The following is a 12,628-nucleotide window of genomic DNA, read 5'->3' as shown; positions in this document are numbered from 1 at the left end:
AGATTCCCACAGGGCACACTGGGAGTTGGAGTTTGGTACTGCCCTGTTGGGTTCCATGGGGTCCTACCAGGGGGAGCCCTACAATCGACTTCCTCCACACCTGGTAGCTGATATGCCACCTGGAGCTGAATAAAAGGAGCTGCCTCACTCCATTCAGGGAGCCAGAGTCGGAGGAGTGGAGGTGGAATGAGGAAGACGAACTACGGTGTGTATGGGACCGTGCTGTAGAACTGTGCAGTAACGTTGGGAACGAGGGGGAGCGATTCCCATGAGGAAGAATAAATAAACTGTGTGTTGTGCTGCTGGGTCCGGACGAGGCAGCTGGAGCACCCCCTGGTGTCCACACTGTGTAGGTTTGAAGAAGCCAACACTTTATCCACCTGCATGTCGTTGCTAAGTCCACCACTCAGCGTTACGCACTTTTTACAGCGTGTCACTTGTATGCACAATAAGAAAAGTGCTGAGGAAAGGAGGAATGGAAAACAAACCACAGATTATATACTGGAGACAACAGAATGAAACACAACGATTTTATTCAGAAGCACATACTGAGTCGCTCTACGCAGACTACAAAGCAACAGAACAACTGAGGACGGTGTTTTTGAATGAGTAAAAGTAATTAGTAACTTTAACTGTTTCCTTTATTCAAATCCACTGTATGACAAAGCGGTTGTAACTTTAGAGATGCCAATACAGAGTTGGGATTTTTTTGTGATTTTAAATCAAGGTTGAACAAGCCCATTTTGAATCCTCACTTTATAAGATTACCGAATAGCACCACTGGTGTGGTCTCCGGTAATTTAATGGAATCCAGCCGGCCCTCATTTGCCTCACTGCAGATACTTTCCGTGGTCCATGGGCTACTCTGTCCCTTATTTGACTCCTGTGCTGCACTGAACGATACGGAAATGATTTTGGAAGACGGAGGGTTTGAGTGACTTGTTCTCGTTTGCTTTCACCCTCTTGCCACATTTCAACTTTCACTCTTTTCCACACAAAGCCGATGCACACAACGAGCAAATCTTCTTTGATCGAAAATGAAAACCAACACAAACGAGCCAGGAGCCGAGTGACAGTGCCGATTTATTGTCATGCTCAATTCGTCTGTATTTGTTACAATCAGTTGATTTCTAACATTGCGCTCAGCACTACGTACTCATCGACATGCTCGACAGCAGCGGCGTCAACCTCGCCCTTCATTCTCTTGTTTCCGTTGAGCTGTGACGTCACCCGCCAACACGGGAGTGCGGCTCAAGATGAGATTTGACGCCGCTGGGATCGTCCTGTTAATGGGAATGTCATCAGAAGAGCAAACACCACGCTAACAACCTAAAAATGCTGAGCTCGTTACTCAAATTCAGAACAAAGTAATAAAACAAACGCCCTCTTACAGCGGACAGTTAACGTCATTAGGAAGCAGAAATGACAGGAATAACATTGGAAGAAATCAAAGTACACAAAGGTGAAATTTTCATGGAGAGGTTTTCTCGTTAAGGCTTGTGGTTCCTGTGCTGTTTTGGTTAATATATGGCTGGTACTGGATTTAAAAAAGAAAATCATTTTAAAATTTTTTGCGCCATTCATTGTGAAAGCCATCTGATGGAAAAGAAAGATCTTCATATGCAGCATGAGTGTCAGTAGCCCTATAAGAAAACTCGTTCATCCTGAAGTATTCTGTATAAATACGTTAAACTACGCAAACAAGCGCCGTCTTTTAATGAAATAGTGTCCCATTTGCATATTAGAAAAAACGATTTTCGCTGTAAGATTGAATAAAAAGGATTAAATCGAGAATGTCCTGAAAGTCTTTGTGACGGTGGCTAATGTAGCAAAGAGTACAAACTACCTGCATTAAGGGTTTGGTTTTTTTTTTTTTTTTAAACAAGTTTTAACAAAATCCGTCCTCAGTCATCAGGCTGACAAGCGAGCTGCTGCCTCCTCTTCAGCATCGGCTCTGTTGGCATTGATTTCTGCCAGCGTTCGGGCGAAACGAGACCACTCGTCACTGCGTGGAACTGCAATTTGCTGTAAAAGAAAAAAATAAAAATGTTAATAGATATATATGTTGTTTGTCCCTAGGTGGTAATTCAAAATGAATAAATATGATGATTATTATTATTATTACTTATTATGTGGCTGACACCTTTATCCAAGGCAAGATGCAATATCTCAGATACAACACATTTCTTTTGGTTTGGTTTTCCAATTGAAGCACAAGCAGGTGGAGTGACGTGGACTCTCCGGTGACGGTGGCAGAGAGGAGGACACTACAGAAGCTTCTATCGATTATGAACAATGAACCTCACCCACAATACACCACCATAATTAGACAGAGGAGTTTGTTTAGTGGTAGGCTGCTATCACAGAACTGCAATACGAACAGATAGATACAAGAGACCTCGTGTCCCCAGAGCCATTAGATTCTTTCAATCTTCCCAAAGGGCGCTGGGGGAGCAGTTGAGTTTGGGGTCTGATGTTCCTTCTCTGTTCATGAGTTACATTAGCTGATGTATTAGCTATGCACTACATCCGATATCATACCACCTGCTCACTACTGCATAACTTCTTCATAATGTGTCACTTTACACATGTTATAGGCCAAGTCACTTTATTATTATGTGCTACCTGCCACTTTGGTAGTATATTATTTATTATTTGCACAGTTCCTATTGCACTGTATGCACCGTCCATATTAGCTGTATTGGACTGTAAGATTGCAACCCCAATGTACGTAATGTTATTTGTATAGTGTGTGCTTAGATGTTTGTATCTGACTTGGAATAATCCTAGGCTACTGGTACTTAAATATCTCTCGGGATCAATAAAGTATCTATAATATAATGCTTTTCCTATCTATCTAACTATCTATCTATCTATCGTGCCTTTCCTATCTGTCTATCTACCCACCTATCTATCTAATCTTGCCAACTACACTAATATAATATCTATTTAAGATATAGTCCCTTTTATCTATCTATGTATTATATAGTGCCTTTCCTATCTATCTATCTAATCCTGCCAACTACACTAATATAACATCCATCTATTATATAGTGCCTTTCCTATCTATCTATTCCTGACAACTACACTCATATAATATCTATCTCTTATATATATATTTCTCTTCTGGTTCATCCTGCTTCCACTTCAAAACCGGTCCCACCCACATGCAGCCGACATGGCATTTTTCGATTCCTATTCATCCTCTTCCAAACCCTTCCCCACACTGCCTGCGGCCTTCCATACACTTTGCTATTTTCATTATACTGCGACAGTGGTTTCCTAAGCCTTTTTTAATAAAATGAATGACAGTATCTTCTCTGTTGACGGATTTTTGAACAACTTCATCACTATTCCTGGATCCTGCAACTGCCTGTTCCTATCAGTGGGGTATTTCCTGACACAAACGGTTCATGAAGGCAATGCACCATTATCCGTTTCTATTCGTACACTGCCGTATGCTACGGCGGGCGGCGGCTATCTAGTTTATGATATAGTCCCTTTTATCCATCTATGTATTATATAGTGCCTCTCCTATCTATCTACCTATCTATCTATCTATCAATCAATCACACAGTGGTGTCAGTAGTGGGCTATGAGCCCACAACCATCAGGAGTTGAAATCCAAGCCACTGTGCCACTCTGCCATATTACAGCAGGTTTAAGGCAGGCGTTTTGTTTAATTGGGCTCACCAAGCAGCTGCATGATTTACGATTTCAGTTCTTGAGCTTTTTTTTATTCCTCGTACCCCAAACAGCAGCACTTCATACTGCATGTGCCACTCGTGTGTGATGTCAATTAAAGAAACTCTACCCACGTATCCTAACCAGTGCCACGTCACCATGGTCTGCGTGGCTCCTGATGTTTTTAATATCTTGCAAATTACAGCCTCCTTTCAAATAAACTCCCACCACAAAGTAATTCGTACTTGCGTTACTTTAACACTTTGCTCCTGTTAAGCAAAAAAATAAAGCAAACTTTTTTACAAATATTTCTACAATCCTGTTTTCTATTTCTCATTCAGGGCTTTTGAGTGTTGTTTTAATGAGGGAAAAATGAATTTAACACAAGACTACAACATAACAAAATGTGTAAAAAGTGAAGGGGTCTGAAGACTTTTTGAAGGAATGCACTGAAGGAAATGGCAGCGTGTTGGATGGTCGGACACAGAGGTAAGAATTTCGCTGTATTGGGCCTGAACATGTGACAATACTGCTGTTACGGTTACTACCACTGGCCTTGAATTCAGAATAAACACGCAAAGTCATACAGCTTGGTCACTAAAGAAACGATATTATGAGGAACATTCAGTTCATCCTGGAAGACGGTTATTGAAATGGTTGTGTTTCTTTAAATCTTCTAAAGACTGAAAATCCCAAACATAGTGAAGTTTGCTAAATATCACACCTCTGTGAATCTGCATACAAGCAGAGTCCACCATATTGGACTTTGTCGGTGAGCCAAGGAGGCCACACAGGGGACCCCAATGGCAGCTTTGCAGGAACATTTTTTGTTTCCACAGAAGAGATAAGAGAAACAAACAACAACATTTCAGGTGATTACCTTGACTGTGCTGACACCAAAGCTCCCCTCAAATCTCGACTACAGTTTGCAAAGAGGCATGTGACCTCACGCTACATCCACACCAGTATGTTTTCATTTATAAATTGTATTCTTAAATTTAAAACGATCTCCATCCACACTAGCTTTTCCAAAGTGTTCACAAAAGTATCTCCACCTGCACTAAAACAACCGAGAACGTGTTTGACGTGGTTGTTCACCTGCGCTGGGCACGTGCACGGGGGCAGAAACAGGAGAAGGAAGCGTTTTCCACGGCAGACATTCATTTGCTACTTGTGTTTACACGCGGAGGGCAGCAAAGGCAAATACGAAAGACAAAAGCAGAGATTGCTTTGTTTGGACCGACGATGAGGTGGACATGGAATTGAGAGCAACACACAATTGTATCAGTCCAGAAAATATAATGAGTAGAATCCAATAGGGGAAGGGCCACGTAATAATCACGAACCAATCGGAGCGCGATTAGTGTGCGTTTTCAAAGCTCACTGTGGGTGAAAACGTTAAATGATCCTGAGAGGATCTGTTTTTTCGACAGTTAAAAGCGCCGGGGTAGTGAAAACGGAGACTAATGTGTGCTTTTAAAAATTGAAGACGTAGTCGTGTGGGGTTCACTTTGGCCTCCGAGTCATCCACGTAAGTGACGGTCAATTCTATGGCTCAATACGACAAAAACAAACCTTTCTGATCAAATGAGACATTCTTTTTATCTCAATCTGGGATCTTGGCTGCATAATAATATTAAAATATTTGTAGTGCATCAAATTAATTTAAACATGAAGGTTTACAAGGTGCCTTGTTCCGGCAACTGAGGGATCTGATTTTGAAACACGACCAAATGCGAGTTTTATTTTATTAACATTATACTGTGATCTCGAAATATCAATAATGTCATTGCCTCTAGCGATTAAGTGAGCTAACACACACACACACACACACACACACACAGTAACACTTAATATCATCAATTTTTGAATACCGCATGTATGAAAAGAGCCATCACATTTTACTTCATTTCACAGCAGTAAACAACAAAAAGGGACACTTTCTGTCTCTTCTTCACTGCCTGTGCTTTTAGTGTCAAAAGATCAGATATAATTTTCTAACCATCACTGTGAATGACCTCTTGCTGTGCAAGATGAAGATCTACAATTATGCCGCAGCTGAATGTCGCCCTGCCAATTCAAAAGCGTTAACAGACATTTAAAGCTCTTATTTGTTTGGAAGCCATTCCTTTAGGCAGCGTCTCTGACAAAGTTGTGTAAAGTGAAAAAGAGTTACGAGAAAGAACTGAAATCTCCAAGCTTTCAACAAGAAATTGAATTAAAATGTAAGCAAACAAAATTAAAACCTGAAACTTGATGTTAATTTCTTATACACAAATACTTTAAAACGCTGACAGCACAGAAACTCTTCGCTCGAAATGTGTATCGACAGTACGTGGAGGAGCTTTAATGGCTTCTTCATTTCCTCAATGCAGTAATTGCAATGCAAGGTCGTGGGGGTCCGAGCCCGAATCTTTCAATCAGTCACTTTTTTTTTTTTTTTTTATTTTACACACCTTACTGTCACTCATAATGGAATTTTACATGAGTGGTGCGACTCAAGAGGAGGAAAGTACGCATCGGGCTTCGACTGCCTCACAATTCATAAAAACATGCTGTTTCGTGTGATTTGTATCGCCTACTACTGTAATTAATATTCACATTTTCCTGTTTATACGTAGCCATGGACTTACAAATACAAATTGATTTTTTTTTTCTCAAAATAATTTATAAGCTGAAAGGGGAAATTTCTAATCAACTCCCGCAAAAATTTGCGGCAATCAATTCACAACACATGAAATCTGACATCACTACCGACTTAAAAGTAAAAGTCTTACCCGGCTTTTTTTCCCCTTTTTTAGTCTGAATTCCAGTCCAGCTACAGACAAGCCCTCTCAGATCCCACACATTCAGACTCCTAAAATTTCTAATCTACCGTATATACTCACATATACACTCACCTAAAGGATTATTAGGAACACCTGTTCAATTTCTCATTAATGCAGTTATCTAATCAACCAATCACATGGCAGCTGCTTCAATGCATTTAGGGGTGTGGTCCTGGTCAAGACAATCTCCTGAACTCCAAACTGAATGTCAGAATGGGAAAGAAAGGTGATTTAAGCAATTTGGAGCGTGGCATGGTTGTTGGTGCCAGACGGGCCGGTCTGAGTATTTCACAAACCTGCTCAGTTACTGGGATTTTCACGCACAACCATTTCTAGGGTTTACAAAGAATGGTATGAAAAGGGAAAAACATCCAGTATGCGGCAGTCCTGTGGGAGAAAATGCCTTGTTGATGCTAGAGGTCAGAGGAGAATGGGCCGACTGATTCAAGCTGATAGAAGAGCAACTTTGACTGAAATAACCACTCGTTACAACCGAGGTATGCAGCAAAGCATTTGTGAAGCCACAACACGCACAACCTTGAGGCGGATGGGCTACAACAGCAGAAGACCCCACCGGGTACCACTCATCTCCACTACAAATAGGAAAAAGAGGCTACAATTTGCACAAGATCACCAAAATTGGACAGTTAATGACTGGAAAAATGTTGCCTGGTCTGATGAGTCTCGATTTCTGTTGAGACATTCAAATGGTAGAGTCAGAATTTGGCGTAAACAGAATGAGAACATGGATCCATCATGCCTTGTTACCACTGTGCAGGCTGGTGGTAGTGGTGTAATGGTGTGGGGGATGTTTTCTTGGCACACTTTAGGCCCCTTAGTGCCAATTGGGCATCGTTTAAATGCCACGGGCTACCTGCGCATTGTTTCTGACCATGTCCATCCCTTCATGACCACCATGTACCCATCCTCTGATGGCTACTTCCAGCAGGATAATGCACCATGTCACAAAGCTCGAATCATTTCAAATTGGTTTCTTGAACATGACAATGAGTTCACTGTACTAAAATGGCCCCCACAGTCACCAGATCTCAACCCAATAGAGCATCTTTGGGATGTGGTGGAACGGGAGCTTCGTGCCCTGGATGTGCAGACCACAAATCTCCATCAACTGCAAGATGCTATCCTATCAATATGGGCCAACATTTCTAAAGAATGCTTTCAGCACCTTGTTGAATCAATGCCACGTAGAATTAAGGCAGTTCTGAAGGCGAAAGGGGGTCAAACACCGTATTAGTATGGTGTTCCTAATAATCACATATAAGGCACAATATATAGAAAACAAAAGGCCGTGTGGTCCATGGTTACTCTCTCAGGTGGGCGTTAGCACACCATAATCTCTTGGGCCAATAGCATTCTATTTATACGACTGACGTTATAAAATACCGGAAATTATACGGTCAAATCAAGCCGCAACTTAGCCGCGGGAGAACTTATCCACGAGTATATACGGTACTCAAATTTACGACAATCAATTCACAACACATGAAATTTGACATCACTACCGACTTAGCCGGGTAAGACTTTTACTTTGAAGCTTCTTTTTTTCCCCTTTTTAGTCTGAATTCCAGTCCAGCTACAGACAAGCACTCTCAGATCCCAAACACATTCAGACTCCACAGTTGGATGTTTCACAAAGTGATTTATATGCCTAAAATTTCTAATCTACTCAAATGTGGATATTTCACAACACCACCATCAGTAAGAGCAAAGCAATAGAATGAGCGGGGATCCTCGAGAACGCCTGTCTGCAGTTGGGTGACTCTTTTTCTTATCTAAGAAGCAACCACAAAGGGATACAAATATTCTCTACGCTAGGCTTCTGCTGATCGACAATTGATTACTTATATCACTGATGATTTAAAGCACGATTAAAACATTGAAAATACAGTATTTACGCTAGGTCCTTGTACCCCAATTGTATGGACAGGCTCCAGAAACACAGCATTTATACTAAGAACTTAAAATACTTATTCAGCGGAAAGATACAAATATGATTACATTTTCTGTCACCCAATGCAAATTAGCAATCTGACAATCTCCACTAGTATGGGGGTTCAACGTGGCAGGATTGCCATTTTGTATGTGTTACATTTTAACTGATAATGAAGGGCTTGGATAGAAGCCGTTTGCGGGCTATTATTAAGAGAAGACCAGAGAGGCAGAGCATGTGCTATAACACTGGCCAAAGCCGCAAGTGTCCTGTGATCGGTCTAGAAGTGTCAACGGAATCAAGACCAGGGAGATGAATGACCGCAGGCATTGGCTCACGTTTTTCTATATTTGTGAAAGAGCGCAGCTTCTCATCTTGCTGAGAAAGATTTTGGAAATCTGTACCCTTCAAAAATGTGTCGCAGCCAGCGTTATGGTGTCTTGCCACTGGTGTTGGCTGCTAACACCTTATCCAGTTTTCTGGAATAAATAAACCCTCCGTGAGCCAGCGCGCTTGGAACGAGTGTTGTGCTTTCCTGTCAGCTCTGCTCTCACATTCCCAGACTAGTCTGGCATTGCTAATCCAACCAAAGTGAGTGAGACACGTGCGTTCGGATGGATGCGTGTTCGGATGGCATCAAAAAACGCTGCATGTAGCTTTTTCTTGGCGTCAATTTCTGCCAAAATCCCAATGAGCGTGAAGAAAACATCTGTATTGTGTTTACATGTCATTCATTTAATGTTTTGGAGGACCTGGTATGACCCGTGTGTGTGTGTGTGTGTGTGTGTATTATACATATACATTCAAGTCAAGTCAAGTTGGGGAGCATGCACTGGGACAGCCCGTTGCCACACCAACTACATATTGAAACAGCTCGGGAACCCAGTTAGTAACCTCCCAAGCAGACACGCGGTCCAGTCCCATCCTCAAGAAATGTCCCTCTATCTGCCGCAGTCAGGTGTTATGTGGGTGACCCCTTGGCCTGGTCCACCCACTCGGGTCCTCAACACTGAGGATCTTACGAGCCGGATCACCCTCGGGGAAATGCGCCACATGGCCGTAGTGCTGTAACGGACGCTCCCTCACAATGCAGGTCATGTGCCTCATTCAGGACTCCATCAGCAACACAAAGTCAAACCAACGGTACCCAAAGATTTTCCGGAGAGACACAGTACCAAACCATATAGCAAGACAGGAAGCACCAGGAGTTTAAAGACTTGGACCTTCGTCCTTTAGCAGAGATATCGGGTGCGCCACACACCCCTTTCCAGCGACCTCATGACCTCCCCATGCTCTCCCAATCCGTTTACTGACTTCAGAGACATGAATGTCACTGCCAAGGTAAGTAAACCTCTCAGTGACGAGGTCGATACTCTTTCTGCAGACAGACACACTGCTGATGGCTGCGCCCAAGAGGTCATTAAAGGCCTGGCTTTTGGTTTTTATCAGGACACTCGCAAGCCCAGACACTCAGACTCCTCACTCAGTCTCTCGAGTGCCTGATCAGAGGTTCCATTGACTCCATGAAGATCACAGCATCGTCAGCAAAGTCAAGATGTGTGAATCTTTCTTCACCAACAGACATCCCACAGCCGCTGGACCCCATGACCTTGCCCAACACCCAGTCATGCATTGAACAGAGTAGGAGCAGAACAGACCGCTGACGAACCCCAGAATCAACTGGGAAAAACGCAGAGGTCCTGCCTCCACTCTGCACAGCACTCACAGTACCAGTGGACAGGCCGGCCATGATATCCAGCAACCTCAAGGGGATCCCGCGAACCCTCAGGATGTTCCACAGGGCAACTTGATCAACTGAGTCGAAAGCTTTTTGCATATACATACATATATACTGAGACAAAGGGGAAAAAAATCCTAGAAGTCCTAAAAGAGTTAAATTATAAATGAAATATCAACAGGATAAACTATAATGACTCTTTTTCCACAGCCCATTTTAATTTTATTTAGCAAGGGACGGCTGGTGGTCTTTCAAACGAAGGAAGCACATTTTAGGCCTACTTCATAAAATTAGTCAATTATCGCATGATGATATTTGTATGTAAATTCTGCCCTCTTTTCTTTTTGTAGGAAATGGTCAGTGACCCTGTCATACCAACTACAACTCGCCCAGTTTCCTGTCAATGTCCAGCACAGCAAGGTGGCTTGAGCAGTTCTGGCCCATTGTGTGGCGTCTGTACGACTTGACTGTTTTAGGCAGGTGAAGCTCCTCTCCACACCTGCTGACGCAGCTCTAATTGTTGCCACTAAAGACAATGGCTTGCACTATCCAACTCCATGTCTTTAAAAAAAAAATCACCAAGGCACCACAGCTGGCTAGTCCATCCCGTGACCTTGTGTGAAATGAGTGAGTGAACTTTACTAAACTAAAATGGGAGCAAACTCAAGAACGCTATACTTATGTTTTAATTTATGGTAGGACGTATACAAATGAAAACAGTGGGCTATATCGCTATCAAATAACAGACTACTGTACGAGCAGCAGCGTCACCTGCCACCTGAAATGCCCCGATACCAGAACGCTGTCAATCAAAAAGAGGTCGCGCCACTTTGCCAGTTCCTCCTGTTATCATGCAGCAGCAGCTCAGTGTCCTCTCAGCCCTCCGCTCCCATTTACTCCTACAGACGCCGAGCTTCACTGGAAATGATGGTGTGAAGCTTTTGTCCAATAAATGGGTGGCTTTGCTGCACTGAAAACAAAGCATATTCTGAAGTCCAGTGAAGCTGCACTTCCATGGGTTTTAATGGATCTTGCTGCCATGGGAATGTATGAGAAAAATAAAACTTGCTTTAGACGATCTGCAAGAAAATACTGCTGATTGTGACTGAACTAGCAATGAAGAGGAACACGTTCTTGCACGCTCTTTGTAATAGCAACGTAAATACAACTCTACATATCTGACAATTTTTTGTGACATTTTAGAGGAGGCGGAGCTTCCCTCGTAGTCTTAGAGAAGTCGCCTCTGGTGCCAATACTCATGGAGGGCACTGTACTTCTGCCTCCTTAGATGTGTCCACCTGTATAGATCTCCTTCATGTAAGACAGAAATGGATGAGACTTGACGGTTATCTCTTCCATGGGCAGAGTGGTGGCTCGGAGGCTAGCAATCTGTGCCAGCATTTGGAAGGTTGCCGGTTCGAATCCCGTAAATGCCAGAAGTGACTCTACTCGGCTGGGCCCTTGAGCTTTGTCCCACGTATGACGTTAATTTGCAAGCAAGCAGGTCCTTCAACTAACAGGGAAAACTCAGGAGTTGGTGGCAGGATTGGCACTCCAGCCACCTTACACTGCTCCAGTGTGGCGCTGAGGTGTCACCCGCTGCACTCGGGGTCCCAACCCAGGTGGTTCGTCGTGTGGTGGGTGCACCAACATGCTATCAGTGCATGCTTCCAACTTCTTTCTTCTGCTCCAAGCTCAAATAGTGAAAGAAAGACTTAACTTAAAAATAGAAAGAAAAAAAAATCCCAGACAATAAGGGTGGCGAAAGGATCATTTAATACAATTTGTAAATTCTTACCTCTCCGACATCGTAGATGAGGATCTGCCCATCTGAATCACCAACTGCAATTTCTCTTCCAGAATGAGCCCATCGGACGCGATTCAGAGCAGGATTGCCCTCCACCATTATACTGGCTGTGGGAACCTGCAACAGAGCAGTAACATGGCGTTTAATGTGTGAGAAGCTAATGAGGGCAACGCAAGTGACTTACCTCAAACCATGAAAGGCGTTCACCCGAGACTGTGAGAAGAGACTTTGTGGGAAACTTGAAAAACCACCCCACTTTATGTTCTTGTTTTATTATATGGCCATCAGCTGACATTTGTTTGGTTTATTAACGTATTATACTTTTGTATTGTGTGTAAGGGCAGTAATTTTGGATTTTTAATTACACCATGACATAATTTGCCAAAGCAGCAAAAAGAACAAAACGTCTAAACAATAAGTGTAGTTTTAGCCAAAAACCACAAAAACCAAACTGTCCTCATGCATGACAACACTAGAAGAGACCTACAATAGGAGGATACTTTATTCTTCCTGGAAAGAAATGGAGGCCAATCCCACTCCAGTCTGAAAAGATAGCACACAAATATACACAGGACACTTTCTGCCTATTTTATTGGGATTGCACTGTACATTTAATTTTA

General features: G+C 42.7%; 1 protein-coding gene across 5 annotated transcripts in view; it reads right to left on the bottom strand.

The window, feature by feature from the left end:
* Positions 1-1,065: 1,065 nt before the first annotated feature.
* Positions 1,066-12,628, bottom strand: part of LOC120531839 (cytoplasmic dynein 1 intermediate chain 2) — a 149,394-nt gene continuing 137,831 nt past the window's right edge. For all 5 annotated transcript variants that reach the window (XM_039757619.1, XM_039757618.1, XM_039757620.1 and 2 more), the window contains 2 exons: positions 12,000-12,125; positions 1,066-2,025 (listed from right to left, as the gene is read on the bottom strand). In XM_039757619.1, coding sequence (XP_039613553.1) covers positions 1,912-2,025; positions 12,000-12,125 — 240 coding nt within the window. In that variant the 3' untranslated portion in view covers positions 1,066-1,911. The remainder of the gene's footprint in view (positions 2,026-11,999; positions 12,126-12,628) is intronic.

Source organism: Polypterus senegalus, chromosome 6 (genome assembly GCF_016835505.1).
Source record: "Polypterus senegalus isolate Bchr_013 chromosome 6, ASM1683550v1, whole genome shotgun sequence".
NCBI classification, from domain to species: Eukaryota; Metazoa; Chordata; class Cladistia; order Polypteriformes; family Polypteridae; genus Polypterus; species Polypterus senegalus.
This window is presented reverse-complemented; position numbering and strand designations above follow the sequence as displayed.